Source organism: Semicossyphus pulcher, unplaced genomic scaffold (assembly GCF_022749685.1).
Source record: "Semicossyphus pulcher isolate SPU_LCO1_2020_fin unplaced genomic scaffold, fSemPul1.0.p SCAF_19, whole genome shotgun sequence".
NCBI classification, from domain to species: domain Eukaryota; kingdom Metazoa; phylum Chordata; class Actinopteri; order Labriformes; family Labridae; genus Semicossyphus; species Semicossyphus pulcher.
Genome location: NW_027211692.1, coordinates 24251285 through 24268072, shown reverse-complemented (window position 1 = coordinate 24268072; position 16788 = coordinate 24251285). Strand labels below are relative to the sequence as shown.

Below are 16788 nucleotides of genomic sequence, written 5' to 3'. Positions count from 1 at the left end.
GTCTCAGTTTTTAACTGTCAACAAGAGTATTTTCAGGGGCAGACTGTCCTGAAATTTTCAGGAAATTGTCAAGAGTGCATGCGTGAAAGGGCTTTTGTCAAATTTGGGCAGAGCAGGACAATTAACTCTGCTTTGATTCAGTTGCAATCAAAGAATCTGAATAGACACATTGAAATTAGTACAAACAAAGCAAAAGAGTCTGTTCTTAGGAACAAACACACGTGTAGATGTAGACGTGTAGAAGATGATTAAATGTTTCTATTTCCCAGTGGCCTCAATTCTACACAAAAAATACATCATTTCTACCTTCTTCTTGGCTGTACCACAACAGGCACATGGGCCCCGTTGAGAACAGATTATTACCTGACGTGACACGTAACTGCAGATATCATTGTATGTATCTACAAGAATATACATGAATGAGAAAAAACTCTCATTTGTCAGATTCATGAAAGAAAATTACACATACCGGATCTATAAAACGATTGCTATTTTTTTGTTCTTTTCAATGAAAACCCTCTTTTTCCAACCTTGTGTTTTATTAGAAAGTGATACTGTCTCTTTTGTTGCAATCACACCTTGACCACAAACTAAATGTGTAAAAGTGCAGCCATTTTTCTCAGCCTTATTGGAGAAGTTTTGTTGTTTTTTTTTACCTGGGCCCTATTTTAACAAATTTGTGTGTCGGAATGACTCATGGGAACAAAAATTTTTGGAATCAATCCAGTAGATACGAAACGGCCACAATGGCTGTAACTTGATGCAGGGGCAACTGTGCCCGATCAAAGTACGTCCACTAAAAGCAATTGTTTTTGCCACTGACAGGCTCAGATTGTTACTCCAGGCGTCAACCTGTCAACAACATTACAGAAATGATCCCTACAAGATCCTCCTTTTGTGAAAGAGTAAGATCCTTTTTGTGTAACAAGAAACAGTTACATTGCTAGGTAAAGAAATAAGATGCATGTAAATATGCTCGGTCTACTTACTAGAAAGGTTTCTGTTTCTGGTTACACAAAAAGGATCTTTGCACTGGACTGATTCCAAAAGTTTTTTGTTCCTATGAGTCATTTTGACAGACAAATGTGTACAAATAGGGCCCAGGTTTAAAAATACCAAACTTCTCCTTTAACAAACACATAGAAAGTGAAAGCCAAAAGCCAATACATTAGTGATTTCAACTGATACTTGAGAGGGAGTGATGACTATCTGCACCCTGCGGCCTCGTGCCTACGACCGAATCACAGCCGTGATCATATTCAGTCCAACATCACAACCTCAAGTGTGATATTGCTTTTATGCAACAGTTACACAAGCGGCAAATAGTAGTAAAAAGTCATAAGTAACAATCAACAACTCAGCTCAAACTTTTGTTGCCAAACATTCTCATACACTTTGTCTACAGGTTACCACAGATCAGCTGTTTTCATCATGTTCACCTCTCTGTAGTTTTTAATTCATCATCAACCACTGAAATAAAAGTCTGCAGTATGATTCAGAGGTACTAGCTTGATCAATGGAGACATACTTCATGGTCTGCTGTAACGTTAATTCACAGTATTCAGAACATGTGGCAGAGGTAGAGTGATTCACAGATGTCTCTTGACCAATCAGATTACTTAGTCGGAACTATCCCTCCGGGTACTCGGCTTCCTCCCACGGTCCAAAAACATCAATTGTTCGGTTAATTGATGATTCTAAATTTGCCTGTGTGAATGTGAGGGTGAAATGTTGTCTGTCTGATTCTGTCAGCCCTGTGATTGACTGGCGACCTGTCCAGGGTACCCCTTGTCCAATGACAGCTGGGATCTGCAACACTCTCTGCAACCCCCAGTAAGCATTGCTCGTTAATGGAAGTCTTTGAACTGGAGGGGGCAAGGAAGGTGAGGCTCAAGAGGAAAGCTGAACCTGAAGGTAAGTCTCCAGGTAAGTGCAAACTAAATCAAAGAATCACAGGGAGTGATACGTTTGACTGTTGAAAGACAACAGGATGAGGAAAAACTGCTCATGCATGTACAGGGCAGAATCAGCAAAGAGATAAGAAGTAGTGCTTTATCCACAGGGGTCGCAAGGATTGACACAAAATTAATGTTCCGCATAGTAGCTTTAAATTGAATTTGAGGCCACCACACTTTGATGTTCTTGTTGCTGCCCGGGGAATTATAGTGAAGCTCCTCTGTAAAGAGAAGGAAAATAATTACAACACCATTTTAATGAGTTAATACTCAATACTCACCAAAGACCACGAAGAGTCTGCAGTGATACAGGTCTTGATACAGGGGGACCAATCTCGGAACCCATCGATGACGATATAGCCTCTGGGAGAAACTGTGAACATGAAAGGCATTCAGGTTTAGCCAGCGTTTAGCGATAAGGACTTCTGGCCAAGACTTCCTTTTCCTTGGGCTGCATTGTTTACAGTGCAGTTAGCGACTAGAGAAGTGACCGTGTGTTCAGATCAAAAGTTAAACTGCCCTCTTGTTCCACCAGCTGTTGAACCAATGTTCTCTCCTCTCTCCATGTGGGGCATCACATTCCTCGCCATCTCCGGCTCAGGGATGGAACGCTGCAGAGATTCGGTACAAGGTTTAAAAAGCTCCCTGAGCGCTACAGGTGGTTGAAGGGGACAAGCATTTACAGGCTCCCTAGGCCCCTGAGGTCAGGTAGAGGAGCAAAAGGAGAAGAAGGGAAGGATCTACTTCTTGACTAGACTAGAGGAGAAAGAAGAGGGCTGAGAGTGCTGGAATCCTGCGGGGAAGGGTTTGGGTGAGCCGTGTGATGCCAGGCTGGTTCAGGATGAGGACTGATAATTAGATGTAGCATCCATCTGAAGGTTAAAAGAATAACCATCTTCAGACTGCTGCTCCACATAATAATTGCATAAAATGCTGTATGTAAAGTTATGTTGCTGATACAAATTGTTTTTTATTCTGAATCTACAAATTTAGTCAGAATCTACTGGTGAAAACTACTAACAACTTATCCCCAATACAATATTTAAAAAGTCCATGATAGGCATTTGTCATATCATTCATAGGGCCTTAATACCAACTTTTGTTTCAGAACAGGATTAATGAATGTATGGAAATATAACATTGAGTTAAAGTAGCCTGTTAACAATTTACTAATCCCACTTTGTCCTAAATTTTGAAGTTTTATGGGCTCTACAGCTAAAACGCTTTTGTACAAATACATTTCACACAGCCAAAATACAGCCAGACTTAATTAAAAAACATGACAATTCTGAGTTTTCTTGCTGATTGACAAACCTGTATACCCCTACAACGCAATTATTGATGGTGAATGAATTAATGAAAGCAGTTTGTCAAATCGGCTCTGCACAGTATCACACTGTACACCTTTTGTAGAAAAATCTCGTTTTTCAGAACTTCTCAGCCCCTTGTTGCTCACCGTATGTTGATGGAGGCATGATGACACATTTTGGAATGACATTTTGTATAAACTAAGAAATTATATATTTCTCAATTATTTAAACAAAGTACTATTATAAGCATATAGCTGTTGGTCTATAACACCAATAAGTAAACAATGACGTATGTGTGGACGTACGTTTGTGGAAAATGGATTCTAAAAGTGCTTAAACCTTAGGCATTATCAACAACATACGTATCGTGCATTGGTGTCCCATGCTAAGACATGATATGCCAATAAATCTAATGCTAATGCTATCGTGTGTTTACAGTAGCCTATTTGGCACACATCGGCTTGTCGGCCAACGTTAAAGACTGCCTTTGAGGACAAGCAGTCCCGTGGTGACAGGTGAAACGCTGCTGCATTTGTTTTTGTAGTGGTGCAGTACACAGACTAAAGCAGCAGAGGGCGCTGTTGCTCATCAGAAGGCTCTCAGGGCACACGAGCTAAAAGTATCATCAGGATAAACGGGCTGCAAATTCAAAAACACGTACTTTTATGCAAAACAACAAAAAACACACTGCAGATGAAAAAAAATCGTGCGGCAAAAAGGCGACAAAACCGAAAAAATAGTAGCAAACAAGCTGCACGAAAAACGCTGCAAAGTAGAAACAAACTAACCGAACAAATCGAAGGAGAAATGGGACAATACATTGTAGTCTCTAATGAACCGTCAATGACTAACGAGTGTATTTGTGCAATGAATAATTAATAGAAAATCAACAGTCATAATATTTCTGATAACAGGTATTTATTTCCAAAATAAATTACAAAAAAATCCAACACAGAATCAATTCATGTGGATGTTTATCTTACATACATTAATCAGTAAAATGTGTTGTCCACCATAACAATATTGCACTTAGACTTAATTAACAAAAAAAAACTTAAAAACTAATTGAGTCAAACACAATATTTCATCAGCAGCACTTGGCCCCCTCTGCTGTAAGAGAAGCATCTGATGGGTTGTAAAACCTGCAGGACCAGTTGCATGTTTTATTAATAGCCCTAAACCAATAAAGGGCCTAGGATGAAACAGAAAGAAGCAATTGTAGGAAGTAAAATAATTTTACACCTGTATCTTTATAACCTTTAGTAAGATTTATTAGGCACCCTTCAGTTGTGATAGAGCAGCATAAAGTTTTTCTCCTGGACATTCTGTGCTACCCAGATCTCGGTGTCCTAACAGTTTGAACTCTGGCAGTAAAAAGCCTTGACAAACCCCAATATGAAGCAGCTGTTTGACTGACATAATTGCTTCTGCGCTTGGTGTATCATCTGCAACAAAAAAAATAGCATTATCATTTTACACAGTAAGAATATTAAGCACATAAAATGTTACCAAGACTGTAGAACATCGCTGACTTCATTGTACCACCCAGACGGCAGAACTGTTTTTTACGCTCTGTCCTCAGCATACAAGGTGCTCTTATTGTTGTCACAATGCAAAAAGTAAATACTTTCTAAATACTCACTGTTGAAATTGCCCATGAAGGCGATCCCCAGTGAGTCATGGTTGTTGCCTTTGGAATGCGCACCTACCACACCCCAGCCACGACCTTCATACACTGTGCCATCACTCCAGACAAGGAAACTGAAATATGATTGAGGAAACTTGAGCATTGAAATCTAGCAGAAATTAAATTTTAAGGAAAACATTAACTTTTCCTCCTATGTTGACCTTGTACATACATTACTGCATAAACGTTAAAATGAAATGATGTTGAACTACTCACTTATATCCGATGTCATCGAAGTTCCTTTCTGTCATATGTCCTCTCTGAATGCTTACAAGTCGTTTCTTACACTCTTTCTCATCTTTGCAGCTTGGCAGGGCAGTGTGGTGTATAACAACTCTCTTAGCTGAGCCTTTCAATGCCTCCTTTTTTCGAGGGAAGCTTGCTCCCCACTGCTCCCTGTGAACAATGTTCACTATAAACAAATTACAAGACAATAAAACCATTTTCAAAATAAATAAACTTGGCTAATGTCATAATTAAAAATTGAAATCTTTTTCTGTTGGCCTGTTTCTTGCCATACCTTTTGGGTCCATGTCTCCATACAATGATGCCTGTAGTTTTTTATGAGCAGCAGCAGAATGTGCAGCCGCATTATCAAGGTAAGTGTTGGTAGAGGTGTGGTCTTGGAAATTACGACTTCCTTGTTCTTTGCCATTTCTTGTGGATACATGTCTGTTTAGTCTGCACACTTTATTATTATTCCACTGGCTTTACTGGCAAAGTTAATAGTCTACAGTTGCCCAACAGGATACTTGGAATATACATGGCTGAGAAAGAAGGAAGTTGAGTTGACACAAATATACCATAGTGTGATAAAAATCTTTGCTACTTTCTGTCCAGCTGATCAGGCATGACTGCTCCAAAATGATGTTAGGCGTCATGAAACTTTTAGGATTAAATGAGTAGTTACAGTTTTGCAATATAGTGTACCATGGTTTATTTTGCAGTAGGAGAAAATAGGAAGTGGTAAAACCCTGAAATGAGTAAGATGTCTGAAAATTAGGACAATTAAATGTCTGCCAATGTGAATTATTTCAGCAAATGTTACATGTTTCATTAAAGACTCAAAGACATTTGAAAAAACTGGTTCTTTTAATCTAACAAAGTATTTGAAAATGACAACTGTTAAAAAAAACTATTAATACATTATATTCACAAGATGGTGTCTAACAAACTGCAAGTCATCATACAAAGATACGTTGAGGGTTTATAAACATAAGCAGTACTGCTTACTGAAATCAACCTGCACACTGAGACCTACAAAAGAACAGATCTGCAGCTAGAAATATTTCTTTTTTACTGTAGATGCAAATGTTAGACCGCTTCGTTATCATCAGCTTTACTCTGTCCATCTGTGTCCACAGTGAGGGGCCGTGCAGACGTAGTACAGTCTCATAGCATCCTGTCAGGAGAAACAGGACACAGGGTTTAGAATAGTAGATCCTTCATTCACTCCTTAACATCCACTAAAACAGGTGTCGACTATTGGAAAATGTGTTTGGGTGACAGTAGGGGGAAAATATTGCATTTTACTGGCTATGCTGTATTCAATGTTTATTGGTTGGAGCAAAATCCACTTACAACCAACAAAAAAGTCACAACTTAAAAAAAAAAAAGTATATTACTTTGTAACCCTATATATTTTTTTTAAAGACAGATTCACAGTGATTTTCCCACAATAATATTTTTAAGTGGTTAAAGTAAACTTTGTGGATAAAAAGCAAAAAGCCAAAGTATCCCTTTAAATCAAAAGGGTTGCATTATGTCTTTCATTATGTATAGACATTACCTCAGCCTTCATACTGTGGGACTGGAAGAACACTGCCTCCTTGTGACCACATCTGGGAAGAAAGAACACAATGATTGAAACGATATTACTAACACAGCCACTAAACTCAATGTCATATTTCACAGTCATTTCAATCAAAAGAGTGAGATTATATTCACCCTCTTTTAAAATTTTCTACAACAATAAATTTGCATAGTAATTCTGTTAGTTGAATCCTTCTCTGTAATGCAAAAGGGTTGTCCTTTAGTGTACAAAAGTTGATCCAAAGTTGAAACTTTGTGGTTTGCGTCCCCCTTGCCCACATAACACACTGGACAGCACTCAACAATAAAAAAATTGCTTAACGCCCAGATAATAATGTACTCAGCCCATACTTCTCAAGTGGTGAGAATGAGAGCTCCAATGAGAACCAAAGTCTGCTTAGTTTCTGCTGTAAAGTGTAACTTTAGACAAGCTATTCATACAACAGATGCCTCGGACCAAAGCAGGGCTCGTTTCTGTGACGTAACAATCTAGGACTCAACTTTGTCCCCTCTTCTGGTCAAAACTAAGCAGCTTTTCTGTGTTTATGTCTCAAGATAGAACTAGACAGAACGTATCTACAAATTAACCATAACTAACAAGGCTTACTACCCTTAAAAAAAAAAAAAACACGTAGACTTAATAGATGGTAAAACTCACTTGGGACAGGGGTGGTCCTCTGTCCTTGGTAGTGTTGGATCCTGAGATACATCAGCGATGATTTGCGTCAACTCACTGTAGAAAGATATATTATATGAGTAAAATGTACTGTGTTAGTGGGCTTTACATGCGGTGCCCTATTACAAATGTTTTGCCACATTTGCAGTTACTCAATATGTGTTAAATCAAGCAGCAGAAATATTTCATTTTGCAGTCCTACTTTGCACAATTAAAATCCAGGACTCATACTTTCCTGACTTTCAGAACATTCTATTAAACATAAGGACTGATGTACCTGAGCAAAGTCATGAACACCTTAAACTGTCTGGATAGCATATCAAACACCATTAGTCAAAATGATGTCATCGACATGTTGTGTGTAGACAATATTAAATGTATGTTAACACAGAGATTTGTCAACATGCACTTATTTGAGGTGGATTTTTTAAACTCCAAGGCATCTCATGTTGGCGTGTTAACATGCAAACACCTATCACATCCAGCAGGTTGTCCCATTCTTGTTTAAAATGGGTGTTAAAAAGTAAAATTCAGATGTAGGTCATTCATTAATAACACAAAGGATGAGCCACCATGTATATTTCAGGAGTAAGAATTAACTCAATATTGATCGTCGACACAGTAATGTTATGGTATGTTATAAGCAGTGGGCTACACCTGCATCACAATTTTGCTGCAGAGAGTAATAACCAAAACATTTTAAGAAAATTATATAAAGGCCTTTTTTCCTTGGGCTCATAGAAATGTCTCAAATTATGTAAATTATGACACTATCCCCAAGCCAACATGCTTCGTCTTTACCCTCCCCCTGTGACAGTTAGTCAGTTAGATTACAAACTTGTTATTGCCTCTGCGATGTTCGTAGGAACATGTAGGAAGTGCGTACCAACCACAAAAACATCCCATTTGTTGTTTAACATAATGATGCAACCCTCATTGTAAATATGAATGAAATGTGGGAACGTTTTATCCCTGTGACATCTCTAGTGTTAATCAGTACTTCCTTGGAACTTTTCAATACCATGTGTTTTAAAAGAATAAAACCCTGGTATTTTTACGTTCAATAGTACCAAGAGGTACTGAAACGTAAAAATAAACAACAGATCTACAGTTGGATTTTCAGCCCAAAGCTGCCACGAGCAAAGGAGAGAAAGCAGCTGGTCCAGCGACATGAACAGAGCGAGCCCCATTAATGTAAATAAAGAAACGAAACTGAGAAATAAGACGCTATTTTCTAATTGGTTCACAGCGGTTATGCTGTAAACAACAAACTACACGCTCACACCTCTGTACAACCCCGCAGGAAGGAAAAGGATTTTGGTTTTATAGGCCGAAGTCGCGCTTCATCGAGTATGGTTTTATTTAACTAGTATCGTATCAGAGTTTGAAATTCTGGTGTCGTGACAACTCTAATATGAAGTCCTTAATTAAAAGGTCCCTTATAAGCCAAAACCGCAAAAGGCAACCTAAAGCATCAGCTTGGGCCTCTAACACTTAAAATATAAGTTGTTATACAAAATTAGTCCAAGTAATCTGATTGAAAAGGGGCATTAAATAAGTGCCAATATATTTTACAACATCACTGGAACTTACTTAATATCTTACTCCATTTCAGATGTTCTGAACAGGCCTAAATGGAATTAAAGCTGACAGTCTTTGACTAGATTGATCAAGCTGGTACCTTCACACAGGCCAGCAACAAAGCAACTCTCAACGAACTGTTATTACGCTAGTTGCATGATAAATTAAAACATACAGAGAAATCTACATTAAGCAAAGTAGGTGGTCTGCTGTAACATCTAGACATACACAATGACGCAAGTGCAGGCAAATACTTAGGCTACTTGGCAACATATTAAGTACCACAGCATTCCCAGTCTTGTGATATTGTTTTGTTAACACAATCAATCTCTGCAAACGACATGCATTTTGATGACGCATAAAGACGGTTATTTTTAAGATGTTGAATTGTGCGAATAGTGTTCTGTACAATAATTTTTTCTCAGAAAATACAGATATGTACTTTATTGAACCTGTAATCACACCAACAATGATGTTGCAAAGTCCTGTGTACACAGGCAATGTAGTTGGATGTGAGCAAAAACAAGTTTTTCAGGGGTTTTTAAGTTACTCTTGTAAGCAGAGATAAAACTGGTGTAAAAACGACACGCGTTTTGCTTCTTTTTTTACTTACTCGACCTCGTGTGTGATCTTGTTGACATAGATGCAGCTGTTGTCTGCCTCTTGCTGGTAGTCACAGTTCCTGCACTGTGCACAGAAAATTCAGAAGTTTATTACAGGCACACAATCAACATTTAAGCATTACTGCACACCCTGAAGACTGTTGTATTCTATTCTATTGTTTTTTCTTTTAGCTTTATAAGAGTTATATTGGAGTTATATCATCATATGCAATAAAAATGCATTTATCAGCACATTCAGATCAATCCCTGTTTTGTCTTCACTTAAATGTATTGCAAGAAACACCCACTCATTTTTAATGATTCAGATTGATGTACAAGCAAACTTCATTAGCCAGCAATCACTGTAATTGCAATTTTTTTCATGTAGTTGCTCACATTTATACAGAATGTATGCTGCTTTATGACTTCCTGAAAAAAAAAGTCTACTCTGTTCCTGAGTTAATTTTAAATCACAAACATACTAGTTAAACATGGGCCACTTAGTCCTTATAAAACCTAGCCCCATTGAATCACCACATGGAAACATTGAATACACATTCACAGTGAATAATATGCTTCTGAGCTGGAGGCAGAGCACAACCAGTGCAGGTTTATAGAAACTAGTCAGTTTGAAAAAGAGTAGCTAAGAATCATCTCACGTTCACAAAAATATTACGGATTGTGTTGATTAATTGTCATAAATGGTGATCACCTCCACAACCATATTTGCTGCAATACACATGAGATGCAACTTAAAAATCGCTAGTTATGTGTTTAAAATGTCAGATTAATCAGGTAAAATATGCACGATAAAGTGGTACGATTGAACTAACCAGCAGTGGTAAACTTTCAACCGGAAACTTACCGCATAAAGCAGGATTCGGTTTTCCTTGTCTTCTTTGGGGTATAACATGTTGTTACTGTAAAACAAAATTAACGTGTTTAGGAGGTTTCCAAGGTTTTCAATCATTGTACGAGAATAAACGTAACGTCAACGGTATTCATTTATTTAACATAGGTTTAGTTAACAAGCGTTGAGCTAACTTAACGTTGCATTTTAGATATCAAGCTAATTGAATACGCTATGTAACTCAATTAATGCAGAAACTCACCATTCCTGACAAAACCGTATGCCAACGAAACCCGGTTCGTAGGTTCCAGTGTCTAAATCCATTTAAAAACGATTGCTTGAAGCAAAACTTGACAAATAAAAAACGTGATGCTTCTTCCACCGCTATCACTTGCGCCAGTTTGAAAACAGACTGTTTGCGCATGCGTGTACCAAGTAATATATGGTACTTCCTCAGCTAGCGCCCCCAACTGGTTGGAAGACCGAAGAAAACGACTCTTTTTATTCGACGTCAGATTGCATTAAAATGATTAAAAGTGCACACTGCCACCTACTGTACCGGAGTATGCACACATGGTTTTTACAATAAAGTCTGAGAAATGTAAGTTAATTATATTTATATATCAGGATATAAAATTACATTAAAAGAAAGCAAATTACAAAATAAACAAGACAGATGAACTAGGGGAGATGACTTTGCTATAGGCTATAACCTTGTATCCTTAAAAAATTCACATTTTCATTTCATTTTCAATAATTTAGCAATGAGAGCTATTCTTAGCACTTTAGGCAATTTTTTCTGCTCCTTTATTCCCTTTGATGATCACATGAAATCTAATATCATATAATATACTTTTTGTTTATAAAGTCTGGAAAGCCTCTGTAGAATTTCTTGCATTAGATCTTCTCTTATTGAATATTAAATTGAATATCATCCAGACTAGATTGTTCTGCTTCAACCATACATATTTTTATTTGAATTGAAGTCATACAATATTATATCATAACAGCAAATTAAAGCCATAGATCATTTTGTGCAAAAGGCCAATATACCGCCCATCATAATAAATCTTACCTCATAATTATCATACACTTACAGTATATTGTTAGGGCTCATTGTGGAACAAGAAAAGCCAAGCCAAGAGCTTACTGAACATTTTCACACTTCTCTCATTTATCCAAACGAAACCCAACAAAGACAGTGTCATTATTCTCAGTTGCAAAAATATCATTTCTGCCAGGCCCCCAGACATTCACCCAGACCTTGTCATTTGTTGTCAGTTTCATCACACTGCTCATACTGGCCACTTGGCTACATTTATCAGGCAGAGAGGTCTGATATATAGACACTACTTTCTCTCCATTTCTGAATAAAGCACACTGTGCACGCCCGTACACAGACACATGCACAGTGAAGTGATAGAGGCCATCTGCAGGGCAGGTGAAGACGCCTCTGTCGGGACTGTAGCCTCCTCCCTCGTTGACCAGCACAGTGGCAAACTTCAGGACTCCAGAGTGACAGGGGTAGCTGTCGTTGACATTCAGCTTGGCTGTGAAAGCTATAGTGTCTGGAGTGGCTGACAAAGAGATAATAAGAGCCATGACTTTATAATGTATCTTTCACAAGCAAACAGCAACAGCAAATGGTCCATCAGACAATCTATAAGACTAATTCACATTGTTGGATGTGATCTTTCCAATTTAAAATGTGTCTCTACATGAAACATTGGCAGATATTGGCAATATAATCATTTTACCTGATGGAGGTAAGCCGTCGCCACGTCCTGGTTCATAAGCCATGTCTCAAACTCCTAAAGATGTATTGGCACGTGTCTGTTAAAAAAATTATTTTTCTTCGGATTTGGTGTGAATAAAACAAATCAAAGTTAGGAGCACAAGCAGAGACTCTTACCTGTTGCTGTCTTGCAGGAAAATGCTGCAAATGTTACAGTGACAAGCAGAGACAGACTGAAGTGGTTCATCTGGTTTGCAGGTGGAACAGGATTGCAAATTGCTATGGATCTTATGTTTCCTGTCCTATGTTCTCTAGCTCAACATCCTCACATGAAACATTACGGAGACCTTATGAATTGTTCTATATTCTAAGCAATGTTATTATTTCCAGATGTCAAATGATCAATTTTCAAACATATGCCCTTTTTGGCGCAACTTTTTTCTTGACTTCTAACAATTTAAGATACTAGCTAGACTTGAAATACAACTGCTTGCTCTCGTAAACCAGCAAAAGAACCTTGAAACTGATACAGATTCCTTAGATTCTGGTCAATCAGCTTCTTGCAGTGGCAGAGATATGTGGAAGCTGCAGAACTGGACAAATCAGATAGTAAAGCCAATGCAGGGACATTAATGCATGGCTTTATTACCTGACTATTGTAATGTTTTATTTTCTGAGCTCAACGACAACTACTGCAAAAACTCCACTTAACATGTGTTGATGAGGGCCAGAAAGAATGCACACAACACACTAATTTTGAAGTCTCTAAACAGGCTACCTGATGGTTTGACAATTTTCCTTTTGATTGATTCAGATTGATGCACAAGCAAACTTCATTAGCCAGCAATTACTGTAATTTTTCTTTTCTTTTTTTTTTTTTTCATGTGGTAGCTTACACTTATACAGTATGTATGCTGCTTTATGATTTCATGAAAAAAAAGGTCTATATGTGAATAATATGCTTCTGATCTGGAGGCAGAGCACAACCAGTGGAGGTTTATGGAAACTAGTCAGTTTGAAAAAGAGTAGCTATGGCCGGACAATTGTTTTTCAATGTAACTGATTTCCATGGGCTACTGTTTGCTGTGTACAGCTAAAAGCAGTTGTGATCTGCCTCTTTCGCAAAAACCATCACATATACTCATCACTGATCGTTTACACATTGCTGTTTCCATAGGCTATTGTCTGCTGTGTACAGCTAACAGCAGCAGGTAGGGTCTGTCCTCGGTCACAAGAATCATCTCATATTTACAAAAATATTACGGATTGTGTTGATTATATTTATACATAGATGGTGATCCCCTACACAATCATATTTGCTGCAATACACATGCGATGCAACTTAAAAATCGCTAGTAATGTGTTTGAGAATGTCTGATGAATCAGGGAAAATATGCACGATAAAGTGGTACGATTGAATTAACCAGCAGTGGTAAACTTTCAACCGGAAACTTCCCGCATAAAGCAGGATTCGGTTTTCCTTTTCTTCTTTGGGGTATAACCATAACATGTTGTTACTGTAAAACAAAAAGTAACGTGTTTCGGAGGTTTCCAAGGTTTTCAATCATTTTAAGAGATGAAACGTAACGTTAACAGTATTCATTTCTTTCACATAGGTTTAGTTAAGATGCGTTTAGCTAACTTAACGTTACATTTTAGATAACAAGCTAAATGAGTACGCTATCTAACTCAATTCATGCAGAAACTCACCATTCCCACCACTTTCACTTCCACCAGTTTGAAAACAGACTGTTTGCGCATGCGTGTACCAACTAATATATGGTCATTTCTCAGCTAGCGCCCCCAGCTGGTTGGAAGACCGAAGAAAACGACTCTTTTTTTATTCGACGTCAGATTGCATTAAAATGATTAAAAGTGCGCACTGCCACCTACTGTACCGGACTTCTTACTGTAATGTACTTGTCTTCTTAATCCTTAAACGGAGCTGCTTCTTCTCTCCCTTTGGTAGGCTATTATTGCTCAGTTTTCAATGATTTTGCAATGAGAGCTCTTCTTCTGACATCTTTCTCTCCTCTAAGATCAGAGTCTTGTTGAGACATGTCTAAGTTAACCTTAACTAAATAACTTACTCCCTCCTATAACATTATAACACCTCCGTTTTCTTACAGGAACAGCCATTACATCTTTCTTTGATGTAGCACTTTAGGCAATTCTTTCTGCTCCTTTATTCCCTTTAATGATCACATGAAATCTAATATCATATAATATACTTTTTGTTTATGACTTCTGGAAAGCCTCTGGAGAATTTCTTCCATTAGATCTTCTCTTATTGAATATTAAATTGAATATCATCCAGACTAGATTGTTCTGCTTCAACCATACATATTTTTATTTGAATTGAAGTCATACAATATTATATCATAACAGCAAATTAAAGCCATAGATCATTTTGTGCAAAAGGCCAATATACCGCCCATCATAATAAATCTTACCTCATAATTATCATACACTTACAGTATATTGTTAGGGCTCATTGTGGAACAAGAAAAGCCAAGCCAAGAGCTTACTGAACATTTTCACACTTCTCTCATTTATCCAAACGAAACCCAACAAAGACAGTGTCATTATCCTCAGTTGCAAAGATATCGTTTCTGCAAGGTCCCCAGAGATTCACCCAGACCTCGTCATTTGTTGTCAGTTTCATCACACTGCTCATACTGGCCACTTGGCTACATTTATCAGGCAGAGAGGTCTGATATATAGACACTACTTTCTCTCCATTTTTGAATAAAGCACACTGTGCACGCCCGTACACAGACACATGCACAGTGAAGTGATAGAGGCCATCTGCAGGGCAGGTGAAGACGCCTCTGTCGGGACTGTAGCCTCCTCCCTCGTTGACCAGCACAGTGGCAAACTTCAGGACTCCAGAGTGACAGGGGTAGCTGTCATTGACATTCAGCTTGGCTGTGAAAGCTATAGTGTCTGGAGTGGCTGACAAAGAGATAATAAGAGCCATGACTTTATAATGTATCTTTCACAAGCAAACAGCAACAGCAAATGGTCTATCAGACAATCTATAAGACTAATTCACATTGTTGGATGTGATCTTTCCAATTTAAAATGTGTCTCTACGTGAAACATTGGCAGATATTGGCAATATAATCATTTTACCTGATGGAGGTAAGCCGTCGCCACGTCCTGGTTCATAAGCCATGTCTCAAACTCCTAAAGATGTAGTAGCACGTGTCTGTTAAAAAAATTGAAAGATCCCTTTTTCTTCGGATTTGGTGTGAATAAAACAAATCAAAGTTAGGAGCACAAACAGAGACTCTTACCTGTTGCTGTCTTGCAGAAAAATGCTGCAAATGTTACAGTGACAAGCAGAGACAGACTGAAGTGGTTCATCTGGTTTGCAGGTGGAACAGGATTGCAAATTGCTATGGATCTTATGTTTCCTGTCCTATGTTCTCTAGCTCAACATCCTCATATGAAACATTACGGAGACCTTATGAATTGTTCTATATTCTAAGCAATGTTATTATTTCCAGAGGTCAAATGATCAATTTTCAAACATATGCCCTTTTGGCGCAACTTTTTTCTTGACTTCTAACAATTTAAGCTACTAGCTAGACTTGAAATACAACTGCTTGCTCTCGTAAACCAGCAAAAGAGCCTTGTAACTGATACAGATTCCTTAGATTCTGGTCAATCAGCTTCTTGCAGTGGCAGAGATATGTGGAAGCTGCTGAACTGGACAAATCAGATTGTAAAGCCAATGCAGGGACATTAATGCATGGCTTTATTACCTGACTATTGTAATATTTTACTTTCTGATCTCTCAAAAAGAAAACAGCTTAACGACAACTACTGCAAAAACTCAGCTTAACATGTGTTGATGAGGAGCAAAAAGAATGCACACAACAACACCAATTTTGAAGTCTCTAAACAGGCTACCTGATGGTTTGACAATTTTCCTTTTATTTATTTATGAGTTTTTATTTATCTATTTATTAGTTTTGCTTTGCCTATGTATCCTCTAAAACCCTCATGTCCTCCGGTAGTGACCTTATAATTGTCCATAAAGTGAGGATAAAAACCAACAAGTCATCTTTTTATTAGGTTACTATGGGTCACATCTCTGAAACATCTTCCTTGATTGCCTAGTCTGGCCTTTAATTGAGCTAAAAGTGGTCTTTTTTTCTCTCTCTCATAGTTCCTAAGGTGCAGGGCACCTTTCATGTATCTCCTTCAAAACCTTGTTCCATATATAGCCCACTGACTTAGCCTACAGAGGGGATTACACATTGCTGTTAGCAGCGCTCTGTCTGTTTAGCAATAGTTGGAGCCTGTTATATATATATATATCTATCCCCTTCCCACCCCTGAGCCCTTGATCCCTGGGCTAATTCCATGAATCGTCCAAATCTAAATCCACTGATGGAGCACACACAGTTGGAAACAGGGAGAGAGAGGCATGATGGACACACAGACAGGATGTTGAACATAAAGAGATCTATTATTAAAACATGCAAAACTTTCCCCTCAAACATTCTGAGAGCAACTTCTTTCAGCAGTGGAGCGGTGTGCCATCTGTGTGCTCTTTAAATGTTTCTTTT

The 16788-nt window shown here is 38.1% G+C and overlaps 2 protein-coding genes and 1 long non-coding RNA gene across 3 annotated transcripts; all 3 read right to left on the bottom strand.

The window, feature by feature from the left end:
- Nucleotides 1–4176: 4176 nt before the first annotated feature.
- Nucleotides 4177–5561, bottom strand: pglyrp5 (peptidoglycan recognition protein 5). Its single transcript, XM_069668832.1, has 4 exons — nt 5473–5561; nt 5169–5364; nt 4908–5026; nt 4177–4710 (listed from the first exon to the last, which is right to left on the bottom strand). Exons 1-4 carry the CDS (start codon nt 5483–5485, stop codon nt 4538–4540), a joined length of 501 nt encoding a protein of 166 aa, XP_069524933.1. The 5' UTR covers nt 5486–5561; the 3' UTR covers nt 4177–4537.
- A 331-nt stretch (nt 5562–5892) lies between these two features.
- Nucleotides 5893–10869, bottom strand: polr2i (RNA polymerase II subunit I). Its single transcript, XM_069668865.1, has 6 exons — nt 10736–10869; nt 10489–10543; nt 9635–9708; nt 7423–7497; nt 6742–6793; nt 5893–6354 (listed from the first exon to the last, which is right to left on the bottom strand). Exons 1-6 carry the CDS (start codon nt 10795–10797, stop codon nt 6292–6294), a joined length of 381 nt encoding a protein of 126 aa, XP_069524966.1. The 5' UTR covers nt 10798–10869; the 3' UTR covers nt 5893–6291.
- A 589-nt stretch (nt 10870–11458) lies between these two features.
- On the bottom strand, nt 11459–13891 carry LOC138597309 (uncharacterized). The gene is made up of 3 exons (XR_011308601.1): nt 12386–13891; nt 12231–12306; nt 11459–12050 (listed from the first exon to the last, which is right to left on the bottom strand). It is a non-coding gene; the product is annotated as an uncharacterized lncRNA (long non-coding RNA).
- Between the last annotated feature and the right edge of the window lie 2897 nt (nt 13892–16788).